We start from the raw sequence: 15,357 nt of genomic DNA, 5'->3' as shown, positions 1-15,357 counted from the left end.
TACAAAGTTTTGAATTTTGTTGAAGTCCAGTTTGTTAATTTTTTATGGGGCATTCTGTTTATATCATATCTAAGAACTTATTGACTAAAACTTAAATCACAAACATTTCCCTGATGCTTTCTTCAAAAGTTGATGGTTTTATGTTTTACATATAGGTTTGTGATCCATTTTTAGTTAATTTTTGTTTGTGAGGCATTCCTTGAAGTTCTTTTTTTCCCCATTTGCATGTCCAGTAATTTCAGTATCACTTGTCATTTACTTGCCTTAGCACCTTTCAGTCAGTTCAGTCGCTCAGTCATGTCCAACTCTGTGACCCCATGGACTGCAGCACGCCAGGCTTCCCTGTCCATCACCAACTCCCGGAGCTTGCTCAAACTCATGTCCATAGAGTTGGTGATACCATCCAACCATCTAATCCTCTGTCGTCCCCTTCTTCTCCTGCCTTCAGTCTTTCCCAGCATTAGGGTCTTTCCCAATGAGTCAGTTCTTCACATCAGATGGCCAGAGTATTAGAGTTTCAGCTTCGGCATCAGTCCTTCCAATGAATATTCAGGACTGATTTCCTTTAGGATTGACTGATTGAATCTCCTTGTAGTCCAAGGGACTCTCAAGAGTCTTCTCCAACACCACAGTTCAAAGGCATCAGTGCTTCAGTGTTGAGCTTTCTTTATGGTCCAGCTCTCACATCCATAATGACTACTGGAAAAAAACCATAATTTGACTGGATGGACATTTGTCAGCAAAGTAATGTCTCTGCTTTTTAATATGCTGTCTAGGTTGGTCATAGGTTTTCTTCCAAGGAGCGAGTATCTTTTAATTTCATGGCTGGAGTCACCATCTGAGTGATTTTGGAGCACCAAAAAATAGTCTGTCACTGTTTCCATTGTTTCCCCATCTACTTACCATGAAGTGATGGGACCAGATGACATGATCTTAGTTTTCTGAATGTTGAGTTTTAAGCCAGCTTTTTCACTCTCATCTTTCATTTTCATCAAGAGGCTCTTTAGTTCTTCTTTGCTTTCTGCCATGAAGGTGGTGTCACCTGCATTTCTGAGGTTATTGATATTTCTTCCTGCAGTCTTGATTCCTGCTTTTGCTTCATCCAGCCTGGCATTTCACCTGATGTACTCTACATATAAGTTAAATAAGCAAGGTGACAATATACAGCCTTGATGTACTCCTTTCCTGATTTGGAATCAGTCTGTTGTTCCACATTCAGTTCTAACTGTTGCTTCTTGACCTGCATACAGATTTCTCAGGAGGCAGGTCAGGTGGTCTGTATTCCCTTCTCTTTCAGAATTTTCCACAGTTTGTTGTGATCCACACAGTCACACAGTCCACACAGTCAATACTTTGGCATAATCAATAAAGCAGAAGTAGATGTTTTTCTGGAACTCTCTTGCTTTTTCGATGATCCAGCGGATGTTGGCAATTTGATCTCATGAAGGCAGAGGAACTGCCTTTTCTAAATCCAGCCTGAACATCTGGAAGTTCACGGTTCATGTACTGTTGAAGCCTGGCTTGGAGAATTTTGAGCATTACTTTGCTAGCGTGTGAGATGAGTGCAATTGTGCGGTAGTTTGAGCATTCTTTGGCATTGCCTTTCTTTGGGATTGGAATGAAAACTGACCTTTCCAGTCCTGTGACCACTGCTGAGTTTTCCAAATTTGCTGGCATATTGAGTGCAACACTTTCACAGCATCATCTTTTAGGGTTTGAAATAGCTCCACTGGAATTCCATCACCTCCACTAGCTTTGTTCATAATGATGCTTCCTTCCTAAGGTCCACTTGACTTCACACTCCAGGATGTCTGGCTCTAGGTGTGATCACACACCATCATGGTTGTCTGGGTCATGAAGATCTTTTTTGTATAGTTCTTCTATGTATTCTTGTCACCTCTTCTTAATATATTCTGCTTCCGTTTGGTCCATACTGTTTCTGCCCTTTATTGTGCCCATCTGTGCATGAAAAGTTCCCTTGGTATCTCTAATTTTCTTGAAGAGATCTCTAGTCTTTCCCATTCTATTATTTTCCTCTTTTTTTTTTGCTTTGGTCACTGAGGAAGGCTTTCTTATCTCTCCTTGCTATTCTTTGGAACTCTGCTTTCAGATGGTTATATTTTTCCTTTTCTCTTTTCCCTTTAGCTTCTCTTCTTTTCTCAGCTATTTGTAAGGGCTCCTCAAACAACCCTTTTGCCTTTTTGCATTTTTCTTGGGGATGGTCTTGGTCACTGCCTCCTGTACAATGTCATGAACCTCCATCCATAGTTCTTCAGGCACTCTGTCTATCAAATCTAATCCCTTCAATCTATTTGTCACTTCCGTTCCATAATCGTAAGGGATTTGCTTTAGGTCATAGCTGAAAAGTCAATTGATTTTACCAGTGCAGATCTGACTCTTTCTTCATTCTTAACTTCCATCCAAGTTAAATATGAGTGAAGACAGAAAGAGCAGCATACCCATGGGTCTCATTTTAGATTCATGACCAGTACCATTAAGGAAGCTCTTGAACCTGCCCAGCAATCCTTCGTGGTCCCTAATACATTCCTAACTCCCCATATGACTTTTTGCATGTGATTTCTTCTCAAATTTCCTGTGCTGCCTCTCCTTTCCTCAGTTTCAGCTGATGACATAACCCCATTTTCCCTGAATGAATAGAAGCAATAAGAAATAGTTTTCACACAGTTCCATCCAACAACTTACTAGCATCTACGCATTTTCTACTCTTAGTTTCCAGGACACCATTCTTTCTCAGTTCTTTTCCTGCAGTCTTCTGACCTGCCACCTTCCCCTTCCCATCATATTCTGTATCTCAGTTGGTGGCAGTTCCTATCTTCTACTTGCCCAAGCCATACAGTTCAGAATCATCAACTCTTTTTTTTTTTTTTTTCACATTCCACATCCAACTTAAGGGCAAATATTGTCTGTTTTCCCTTTAAATATATCTAGAATCTGATAACTTCTGACTGCCTTTGGAACTGTTAAAATCTTGGTTCAAGTTATCACTGTCTCTTGCTCAGATTATTTTTATTGTGTTTATCTGATCTCCTTTCTTCTATTCTTGCTCCTTTTCCATCTGTTCTTTGCAGAGGAGAGAGTTAAAGAGATCCATTACAGTAGGTCGAAAGCCTTCTCAAAGTAAAGGTCAAGGTCCTTGTGACCTACAGGACCCTGTGAAATCTAGCTGTGTGCTGTCACTGTGACCTGAACTCGTGCCTTCTTGCTCACTTTGCTTCAGCCACACTGGATGTGGTATATGTGTGTGTTTTAGTGTATAAGTGTTCACTGAGTTCCCAGCACGTTCCAGGCATTTGGGATATAACAAGAACAAAACAAGTGATCATCTCTGCTGTCTTGGAGCTTACCTCATAGGGAAGAGACAGTTAACAAATAAATACAGAAAATGTCAGGTGCTGAGAAAGCAAGATAAACATTTAAATATTTGTTTAATATTGTATATAATGGTATATAAAACTTCTTAATCTGCTTCCTTGTGAGAGTTTACAGACTAACTGGAGAGCTAGAATACACACAGTGGGGCTTTCATCATGCATTTTCTTATTATTTAAATGAATGAATTCATTCATTTAATTCAAAAGTATTTAATTTTGGCATTCTTTTCCTTTGTGCTAATTTTATTGCTGTTAATCAGATCCTGCCGTTGATGAATTCTTTATTCTACTTCAATCTGCTTTTGCCCAGGACTTTAGAAATTACCAGTATACATTGCCAGTAGTTCAAGGTTTGGTGGTTGATATGGAAGTTCGGAAAACCAGCATCAAAATTCCCAGCAACAGATACAATGAGGTAAGATTTACTGTGATGTTTTTCATAATTGAGCATTATAAATGAAGATGAAAAATACATGATTGCATGTAAAATTTTAATTTAGTGACAGTGAAATCAGTTCATAATATTATATGAATTAGATCAGTGATAGAGAATTTCATAACAGAAAGGAAGATGTTAAATTTGTCTTACTTAGTTTTTGGTTGCGTCATTTCTTGTTTTTTGACCTTTTGGTGCTGACGATCAGTAGCAGATTTGCATTTTGATTGAGGTATAAAATTAACTTTATAATATTAGTGGTGGGATCTTTTGATTTTTCCCTCTTTTGGTAAGTATATATTATTAACTACCCTTCATGTTTAAGAATAGCTCACCTGTGTAAGTCCCAAAATGATTTTTAAGTAAAATTTTGAAAGCAAATGATTACATCTTGAATTAAGCTGTATTTTGTAACTAAAATGAAATTGTGCATACTGTACATATATTAACAGAATTATGTAAGCACTGTTCTCGCCTATTTGCCAAGTGAAGTACTAATTGAATTTTAAAATTTCTTAAAATCAATTCTGAAGTGTAGAATAGTAATCACTGTGATTTAAAAGAGGAATTTTAAAACTTAGTTTGATGTGTTAAAATTTGTTGTTTTATTAGGCAGGGTAGTAACTCCCCTATTACTTCTTGTACTATTTTGGGTATAAAATAATTTCTTCCTTCCTTCTCTTTCCCTTCTTCCTTTCTTTTTTCCTTTCCCATTCTGCCATTTATTCACTTGGTCATTTGTACATTCGGTAAACATTATTTTTGTACTTGATATACACTTAAAATCACAGAAATGTCTTACTGGACTTATAAGCTCAGGGCTCAGTATTATTATGTGGGAAAGACATATTTGAAGAAAACTTTTACCCCGTGCTTTCTGTCTGATGGCTTTTTTCAGGGCACTAGAAAATAGTAGTGAGAAAGAGTGCTTAAGTTTTTCTGGGTACAATTAGCTGTTGAATAGTCCTACTTTGAAACTATACCAAACTGCTGCTGCTGCTGCTGCGTCACTTTAGTCGTGTCTGACTCTGCAACCCCATAGGTGGCAGCCCACCAGGCTTCCTGTCCCTGGGATTCTCCAGGCAAGAACACTGGAGTGGATTGCCATTTCCTTCTCTAATGCATGAAAGTGAAAAGTGAAAGTGAAGTCGCTCAGTCACATCCGACTCTAGCGACCCCATGGACTGCAGCCCACTGGGTTCCCCCATCCATGGGATTTTCCAGGCAAAAGTACTGGAGTGGGGTGCCACTGTCTTCTCTGATACCAAACTACGTAGAGTCAGATTTTTAAAGAGAACTAAATAGTAATTTAGTTCTAATTAAAATTTACATATTTAAACAAATATGTAATTTGTACCCTAAATAGTTTTTTAAACTATGCTTTGAAAACTTGTTTTATTTCTCATCGAAGTGTTATTATCTATTTCATAGATATCTATTAAATATATTCTGTGATATGAAATACCAAGATGAATTAGACATTATGAATGCTTCTGGGAGTTTATCGTCCAGAAATGAGATGATAACACACGTTGCTATCCCTGATGTTTGCACGATGATGCTTTGCGTTTGGTAATTGGAACTGTTTATACAAGTATATCTGTAAAAGCCATGTTGTTGTTGTTTAGTTGCTCAGTCGTGTCCGACTCTTTGCAACCTCATGGACTGTAGCCTGCTGGGCTCCTCTGTCCATGGGATTTCCCAGGCAGGGATACTAAAGTGGGTTGCCATTTCCTTCTCCAGAGGATCTTCCTGACCCAGGGATTGAACCTGCATCTCCTGCATTGACAGGAGGATTCTTGACCTCTGAGCAAACCAAGAAGCCCATAAAAGCTATGAGGCCCCTATAATTATTTCAGTACTTGACTAAGGACATTCATGACAACGTCCATTCATATTATCTGTCTTTATTTGAATCCCGCCTCCTAACTTTATGGTTGTGAAGTTTCAAAAATTTTTGTTCAAAAGCAATAACTGTATTTCTTGTAATTTATTATATTTAATTTTCAGTAAAGTTTACCAATTGTATATCACTTCTTTTCCTTACTTGATTTAGCAGACTCACTTCTCTTCTAATTCAATTTTTGTTTTAACTCAGTGAAATTTTATTTCTTATGATCTTGGACAGTTGTGTCTATTAGTTGGAAAAGTAATTTCATACACAATATTTCATTGTATGTTGTTGTTGTTTAGCCATAAGTTGTATCGAACTCTTTTGTGACCCCATGGACTGTGGCCCACCAGGCTCCTGTGTTCAGCTTTTTCACTCTCCTCCTTCACCCTCAAGAAGGCTCTTTAGTTCCTTTTCACTTTCTGCCATTAAAGTAGTATCATCTGCGTATGTACGGTTGTTGATATTTCTCCCAGCAGTCTTGATTCCAGCTGTGAGTCATCCATCCGGCATTTCCCATGGTGTACTCTGCATAGAAGTTAAATAAGCAGGGTGACAATATACAACCTTTCTCAATTTTGAAGCAGTCTGTTGTTCCGTGTCCAGTTTTAACTGTTGCTTCTTGACCTGCATACAGGTTTCTTGGGAGGCAGGTAAGGTAGTCTGGTATTCCCATCTCTTTTAAGAATTTTCCACATGTTGTTGTGATCCACACAGTCAAAGGCTTTCTTGTAGTCAATGAAGCAGAAGTAGGTGTTTTTCTGGAATTCCCTTGCTTTCTCTATAATATAATGGATGTTGGCAATTTGATTTCTCGTTCCTCTGCCTTTTCTATATCTAGCTTGTATATCTGAAATTTCTTGGTTCACATACTGCTGAAGCCTAGCTTGGAGGATTTTGAGCATTATCTTGCTAGCATGTGAAGTGAGTACAATCGTATGATAGTTTTTGAACATCCTTTGTCATTGCCCTTCTTTGGGATTGGAGTGAAAACTGACCTTTTCCAGTCTTGTGGCCACTGGTGAGTTTTCCAAATTTACTAACACACCGAGTATAGCACTTTCACAGCATCATCTTTTACGATTTGAAATAGCTCAGCTGAAATTCCATCACCTCCACTAGCTTTGTTCGTAATAATGTTTCCTAAGGCCCACTTGACTTTACACTCTAGGATGTATGGCTCTAGGTGAGTGACCACACCAATATGATGATCTCATCATGAAGACCTTTTTTTATATAGTTCTTCTGTGTATTCTTGCCATCTCGTCTTCATCTCTTCTGCTTCTCTTAGGTCCTTAATGTTTCTGTCCTTTATTGTGCCCATCCTAGCATGAAATATTCCCTTGATATCTCCAGTTTTCTTAGGGAGATCTCTAGACTTTCCCATTCTAATGTTTTCCTCTGTTTTTTTGCATTGTTCACTTAAGAAGACCCCCCCTTTTTTTTAATCCTAGCTATTCTCTGACATTCTGTATTCAGTTGGATATATCTTTCCCTTTCTACCTTGCCTTTTGCTTCTAATATGATAATTTGTAAAAGAGATTTTATAGGTTTTAAAGCAAAAACATGACTTAACCAAAGTAAAATTTTAGAAAACTGAGTTTTGGCAGCTTATATGTAAATTATGGAGAGAGGGGGACTGACAAAAACAAACACAACATAAAAGTTGAGAATTATGTTTTCTTAAGTGGCCTTATTGAGAATACAGCCCAGGAGACAGCCTCTCAGATACCTCTGAGGGACTGTTTCAAAGAGGTAAGGGAGGAGGAGCCAGGACATGTAGAAATTTTTGCTGGAAAAAAAACATGTAGTTGAACATCAAAAGATTACTGTAAAGTGTAAAAAAGTGTAAAAAATCCAGACATTTCAGGTTAATGATTTTAGTTCTTTCTGAGTATAGAAAGATGCAAGAGTCAGAGTTCACTGAAATTATTCCTTAGATGTGCATATGAGCCATCTAGGGCCAGTGTCCTGTCTTTCTCCATCCTGGTGTCCCCATATCATGGACTGTTGATGGCGGCTATAGTGGTGATGAATTGATGGCAGGCAGCATTCATTGTTTACCAGAATGACAGGCAGCATGCTTTTTTACTGAAATGTCAGACAACATTTTTTTCCATATAAAGAAAGACTTTAAGCTTAGAAAGCTAGAGGGTAGGATTTCTGAAGTGGTAATTTTAATAAATGAAGTAGTCACTGAATATAAATTTTCTAATCTCCTTCATCAAGGCTAATCAAGAACTCTGTTGGTCTAGGTAAAGTTACTCATGTTCTTATGAAACATTATTTTGATCATTGTGTTAAGTAATATCTATTGAGGGTATATTATGTATCAGGTATTATTCTAAACATATATGTATCTTCACGCTATCTCTATGAAATGAGTAGAGTAAGTCCCTTGTTACAGGTAAGGGGATTAAGGCACAGAGCTAGCAAGTGTTGGAAAGTGAAAGTGAAGTCGCTCAGTTGTGTCCGACTCTTTGCGACCCCATGGACTGTAGCCTACCAGGCTCCTCTGTCCATGGGATTTTCCAGGCAAGAGTACTGAAGTGGGTTGCCGTTTCCTTTCCAGCGATCTTCCTGACCCAGGGATCGAACTCAGGTCTCCCACATTGTAGGCAGACACTTTACCCTCTGAGCCACCAGGGAAGCAGCAAGTGTTGGAGCTAGAATCACACCCATGCACTCTAATTTCAGTATCCCTGTTCTTAAACACTATCCTAAACTGATTTTCATAAACATCAGTTTAATTATTATGTCTGATCGTAGGGCTGGTTTTAGGGTCTTTACAGAGGTAAAGCCCTAATCCAGTATGACCTGTGTGTTTAGTCACTCAGTCATGTCCGACTCTTTGCGACCCCATGAACTGTAGCCTGCTAGGCTCCTCTGTCCATGGGGATTCTCCAGGCAAGAATACTGGAGTGGGTTGCCACGTCCTCCTCTAGGGGATCTTCCCAATCCAGGGATCAAACCCAGGTCTCCCGCACTGCAGGTAGATTCTTTACTGTCTAAGAAGGGGAAATTTGGACATAGACGTGTAAAGAGAATATGACAGGAAGAGGCATAAGGAGAAGATGACTATCTACAAGTCAGGAGAGAGTTCTGAAACAAATCTTTCTTTTTGCAACCCTCAAATGGAACCAATGCTATTGACATCTTGATTTGGGATTTCTAGCCTCCAGCATTGTGAGACAATAAATTTCTATTGTTTAAGCCACCACTTAAAGCCATCACCACTTGTTTAAGCTGCTATTTTTTTATTGCAGCACTTGCACACACTAACATACCAGTCTACCTTAAATAGCTAAACATCATGACAAAATATGTGAGGGGAAAAAAGCAAAAACCTAAGAACAGTGGGATAGAGAAGATGAGCCCTATGGTTACCCTACCTTACTGTCTGGAGTTAGTTTCCAGGCCATAGTGCAATTAGAGGGAACTTAACCCGATCCTAGAGGTCTAGAGGCTCCCTGAGTTGAAGAGAATGTAGGGAGGCCATGATGGCTAGAATTTATAAGACAGATTATGGAAATAAAAGAACTCTGGAGATCTGTAAGAGGTTCCTGTTGGGTCTTCAGCTGACTACTAATCAATGCATGTATATGAGAAAAACACTGAAGAGGAACAGCTAGAACAGTTCTCAAAGGTCCAGGAATAATTTATATTCTTACCATCTAGAGTAAGAAAAGGACAAATAATTTCTAGTGATCAAAGTTGTCCATAAATTTAGTCTGCTCTGATCCTACCTAACAAGCTTAAAATAAAACTTCAACAAGAGGAAGGCCTGTACATTTTAAGGCGAGACTTGGAAAATATAAAAAACCCAAATCAAACTTTAAGAAACAAAAATGACAATGAGATGAAAAATACACTGGATGAGATTAATGGCAGATCAGACACTGCTGGAAAAAATTAATAAAAACAGAACCATCCAAGATGAAACACAAAGATAAAAGGCTGGAAACTGAAATGAATGGAGTATCATTGAGATGTGAGAAATGTTGGATGGCTTAACTCTGTAATTGAAGTCCCCAAAAGAGTGGAGAAGTAGGTTGACAGAAAAGATATTTGAAGAATCAGTGATGAAAAATTTTGTAAATCACCAACTCGATGGACATGAGTTTGGGTAGACTCCGGGAGTTGGTGATGGACAGGGAGGCCTGGCATGCTGTGATTCATGGGGTCGCAGAGTCAGACATGACTGAGCGACTGAACTGAACTGAGAATCATATAGATTCAAGAAGTTCAGTGAACTCCAGCTGCAGGATGAAAAGTATTACATTAAGGAACATTATAATCATCATCATCAAATTGCTTAACACCAGAGGTAAAGAGAAGAATCTTAAAGGCAACTAGAGAAAAAAAATCCACTTTATATACTGAGCAGTGGGTATAAGAATGACTGTAGACTTCTCATTCAAACAGTTCAGTTCCCAAGACAGTGCACAAAATCCTTAAGGTACTAAAAAAAAATAACCTATCAGCCTATAGATTAAAACACCTAAAATAAAATACCCAGGAATAAATTTAACCAAGGATATAAAGATCAGTACTCTTAAAATCATAAAACATTGATGATGAAAATTGAAGATGACACCAAGGAATAGAAAGATATTCCAGATTTATGGATTAGCAGAATTAATACTGTTAAAATCCATACTACCAAAAGCTATCTATAGATCTAATGCAATTCTTATCAAAATACTCATGACATTTTTCACAGAACTAGAAGAAATAATCCTAAATGTTATATGGAATCACAAAAGACCTTGAGATGTCATCCAATCTTGAGGGGAAAAAAAAAGGACAAAGCTAGAGGTATAATACTTTTTGACTTCAGAGTATAGTACAAAGCTGCAGTCATCAAAATAGAATGGTACTGGCACAGAAAGAGATAAAAATCAATGGAATCAGATAGAGAGCTCAGAAATAAACCCACATACTTAAGTTCAATTAACCTACAATGAAGGAGGCATGATATTCACCAGAGAAAAGAGAGTTTCTTCAATAAATAGTGCTCGGAAAACTGGACAGCTACTTGTAAAAGAGTGAAATTAGAACATTGTCTCACACCATATATAAAAATAAACTCAAAATGGATTAAAGACCTATATGTAAGACCTGAGACCATAAAACTGGACGAAAACATAGGCTGAACACTAATTTACAGAAAGTGTAGCAATATTTTCTTAGATCTATCTCCTAAGGCAAAAGAAGTAAAACTAAAAATAAATAAATGGGACCTAGTTAAATGTAAGAGGTTTTTTAATAGCAGAGAAAACTATCACCAAAATGAAAAAACAACCCCCTGAATAGGAAAAAATATTTGCTAATGATATTACTGATAAGGGGTTAGTATCCAAAATAGATACATGGCTCACAGAACTCAATATTAGAAAAAAAACTTGGGAAACTTCCCTGGTGGTCCAGTGTCTAAGACTCCATGCTCCCAATGCAGGAGATCTGGGTTTGATCCCTGGTCAGAGAATTAGGTCCCACATGCCACAACTGAAGGATCCCACATGCTACAACTAAGACCTGGTACAGCCAAATGAATAAAGTGATTAAAGAACAATAACAAGCAACTCGATTAAAAAACAGTCAGAAGAGAATGCTCTGGAAGTCCAGTGGTTAGGACTCAGCACTCTCACTGCCTAGGCCTGGGTTTGATCCCTGGCCAGGGAACTAAGATCCTGCAAGCTGCATGATGTAGCAAAAAAAAAAAAAAAAAAAAAGGAAGAAGATATGAATAGATGTTCCAGAGAAAGTATACAAATGGCCAATAGGCACATGAAAAGTTTCTCAACATTTCTAATCATCACAGAAATGCAAATCAAAACCTCAGTGAAGAACCACCTCACACTTGTCAGAATGACTATCATCAAAATGTCTATAAATAACAAATGTGGCAAAGCTGTGGAGAAAGGAGGATCCTAATACAGAGGGGATTCCTGTTAGGGGGCATGTACATTGGCACAGCTACTATGGAAGATATTATGGAGGTTCCTCAAAAAACTAAATATAGAACTATCATATGATACAGCAGTTCCGCTCTTGGGTATATATTTGAAGAAAAAAACAGTAATTTGAAAATGTACATGGACCCAAATGTTGATAGAAGCATAATTTACAATAGCCAAGATATAGAAGCAGCCTAAGTGTCCATCAACAGATGAATGGTATATGTATATGTATGAATACACACGCATGCTTGCACGTGCAATGGAGTGTTACTCAACCATAAAAAAGAATGAGATTCTGCCGTTTACAACAAAATGAATGGACCTAGAGGATGTGAAGCTTACTGAAATAGTCAGACAAAGACAAATACTGTAATGTTAGCACTTACTTGTGGAATCGAAAAGAATAAAACAAGTGAACATAATGAAATAGACTCACAGATGTAGAAAATAAATTAGTGGTTACCAGTGGGGAGAGGGGAATGAAGAGCAGCAAGATATGCATAGGGGAATGAGGAGGTACAAACCACTGTCTGTAAAATGAATAAGCCAGAAGGGTATGTTATACAGCCCAGGGAAGTGTAGTTGTTTTATAAACTGTAAATGCAGTATAATCTATAAAAATATTGAATCACTGTGTTGTGCATCTGAAATTAGTATTGTAAATCACCCATATTTCACTTAAAAATAGTGAAAACACAAAGTCCCATTATGAGATATGAGAGAAGGGGCTATCATTACAGGCTCTATAAATAGTAAAAAAACAATAGAGCATAGTATGAATGCATTTATACTAATACATGTCCAACTTGGACAAAATGGACAAATTCTTCGAATGTTGACTTTCATACCTCTGTCAAGAAAAAATAGGTAACTAGAATAGCCCTGCATACATTGAAAGAATTGAATTTATTATTGTAAACCTTTTTGCAAAGAAAAGCCCAGGTCTAGATATGTTCACTCGTGGTTGTTACAAAAGGAAGGACAAAATAACACCAGTTCTATACAAACTCTTAGAAAATAGATGAGGAGGCTTTAATTCCACTAGTATCAAAATCAGAAAAAATTTTTAAGAAATGAAAACCTATATCCTTCATAGTTGGTTGCATAAATACATAACAAGTTTTTAGTATATCCAATTTAATAATACAGAAAAAATAAGATACTTCATAACTAAATGGGATATATTCCAAGAATGCTAAATTGGTTTAACATTAAAAAATCAATCTGTAACTCAGCATATTAATAGGATAGAAAGGAAAAGCATATTAAAAGAAAAAAACTACAGAAATCTCATCTCTCTATATATATACATATATATATATATATCAGCAGTTTAAAATAGAAGTTTTACAATTGAATAAAGAGAATTTATGAAAGACCTAAAATTAATATATCCAATGATGACTGATTGATTGGTTCTTTAAAATGAGGAACAAGGAGATGATGTCTATTCTTGTTTTTATTAAACATTTCAGTGGATCTTCTAGCCAATGTAATAAGGGGGGACAAAAACAAAATTAGAGGAATATAGTTGGAAAAAAAATGTCTTTATTCATGGATAACATGATTATCTATGTAGGAAATCCTGGAGTAGTATGTGCATGCCCAGTCATGTTCAACTCGTTGCAGACCCATGGACTGTAGCCCCCCAGGCTCCTCTGTTCATGGGGTTTCCCAGGCAAGGATACCAGAGTGGATTGCCATTTCCTACTACAAGGGATCTTCCTGACCAAGGATCGAGCCCCAGTCTCTTGTGTCTTCTGCATTGGCAGGTCGATTCTTTACCACTTCTTCACCTAAGGAGTTTACAAAATAGTACTAGATCTAATCAATCAGTTTATCAGAGTTATAAGATCATTGTGTAAAAATCAATTGTATTTCTGTATACTAACAATCAGAAGTTGGAATTTAAAAACAATACAATAGCATCATAAATATGACGTATTTAGGGGTGAATTTAACAGATTATCAGCAGTCCCTCTATGCTGAAAATTACAGAACATTGTTAAGAGAAACTGAAGACCCAAATAAATACTATGAGGTATACTACGTTTTTGAATCAGAAGACGCAATATTGTTAAGATGGCATTTGTCCCCAGATTGATTCATAGCTTCAGTACAATCCCAGTCAACATACCAGCAAGCTATTTTAAAATACAAATCGAGACACTGATTCTAAAATGTATATGGAGATTTAAGAGACCCAGAATAGCTGAGACAACTTTGAAAAAGAACGTAATTCAAAGACTTACACTACCTGATGTTTAAGGCTTCTTTTAAAGATATGTTAATCAGGACAGTATTATTTTAGTGTAATATGTATGTCTAGATCGGTAGAACAGAGTTGAGTGATTTCAAGTGCTGTTTATAAGGGTATATACACATACCAAAATTTGTCAGATTACATACCTTAAATGTGTACATTTTGTCATTTATTTTAAATACAGCTAAAAAATATCACAAAATCTTTCAGGAAATGTAGTGGACATTCAAACTTTAATCACATCACTGGGGGAATAGAACCAAAGAGGTAGCCTCATGTCAGAGTTTCAAGCAAAAAGGAACAAAATTGTGTTGATTCTTTACTAAAAACCAGAGAGAAATAATGTTGGTTGTATAATACAAGAATCTATAAAACTGTATATCTATGCAGTCCCCAACTTGTATAATTTAGGCTGAATGGCCTCTTGAGATTCTTTTTCCCTGAACAGTTCTAAAATAGGAATTTCTGTTTATTTTAGTTCAAAGCTACATATATCCTTCAGAGAATTGTGAAGTTACAAAAGCATAATTTTAAAGGTTCATTGTAGCACAAGCACGAACAGATGGTCCTAAAATCTGCTGGAGGAATGTTTTATTTTTTGGCCTTCAAGGAATACATTTATTTTCTCTTAGGGAGGAGGAACTGATAATCTTCTTTTCAAAAGAATGAAAGGAGTTGGTGAAAGGTCCTCTGGAAAATGGGGCAGAGGAAAGAGGTGTTGTTCCATTGACTGTTAGCATAGCTGTTCCTCGTGTTATACATGGAAGACAGTGTTTAACCACAGGTTGAATGAAAATATAAAGATCCCTCAGGAGCCCTGGCTGTTACCTCTCCAGTGACTGCAGCAGGAGCTGAACACTGCATGTTCACAGTAAGATTGTCTTTACCCCTCCTCTCTCATGTCCCTGCGTGTCCACTGATAGCGGTGAGTAGTGGCTTCAGAATGCTGCTGCTGCTGCTGCTAAGTCGCTTCAATCGTGTCCGACTCTGTGCGACCCCATAGACGGCAGCCCACCAGGCTGCCCCGTCCCTGGGATTCTTTAGGCAAGAACACTGGAGTGGGTTGCCATTTCCTTCTCCAATGCATGAAAGTGTAAAGTGAAAATGAAGTTGCTCAGTCGTGTCTGACTCTTCACGACCGCATGGACTACAGCCTACCAGGCTCCTCTGCTCATGGGATTTTCCAGGCAAGAGTACTGGCGTGGGGTGCCATTGCCTTCTGGCTAAACCCCTAGCTTTCCCTATCTCCTAGCTCTCACAAGCTTGCTGCTACTTTTAGCGTTGAGGCCACCAGCTCTAATCTCATTGTGTTCAAGTACCATAAGAAACCCTGGTCTCCCTCCATATTCCTCATCTCCCCAAATTTAATTTCTATCTCTGTACATCCACCTTTCTGACCCCATTTTTCACTC

At 37.6% G+C, this 15,357-nt stretch overlaps 1 protein-coding gene across 3 annotated transcripts in view; it reads left to right on the top strand.

Moving 5' to 3' along the window:
* The window catches only part of ZFYVE9 (zinc finger, FYVE domain containing 9), a 118,040-nt gene that overhangs the window by 81,547 nt on the left and 21,136 nt on the right, over positions 1-15,357 (top strand). For all 3 annotated transcript variants that reach the window (XM_010847191.1, XM_010847190.1, XM_010847189.1), the window contains one exon: positions 3,703-3,807. In XM_010847191.1, the coding sequence (XP_010845493.1) occupies positions 3,703-3,807 (105 nt within the window). The remainder of the gene's footprint in view (positions 1-3,702; positions 3,808-15,357) is intronic.

This window comes from Bison bison, unplaced genomic scaffold (genome assembly GCF_000754665.1).
Source record: "Bison bison bison isolate TAMUID 2011002044 unplaced genomic scaffold, Bison_UMD1.0 scf7180017864244, whole genome shotgun sequence".
NCBI lineage: Eukaryota > Metazoa > Chordata > Mammalia > Artiodactyla > Bovidae > Bison > Bison bison.
Note: the sequence above shows the minus strand (reverse complement) of the source record. Positions and strands in the feature narration are given on the sequence as shown.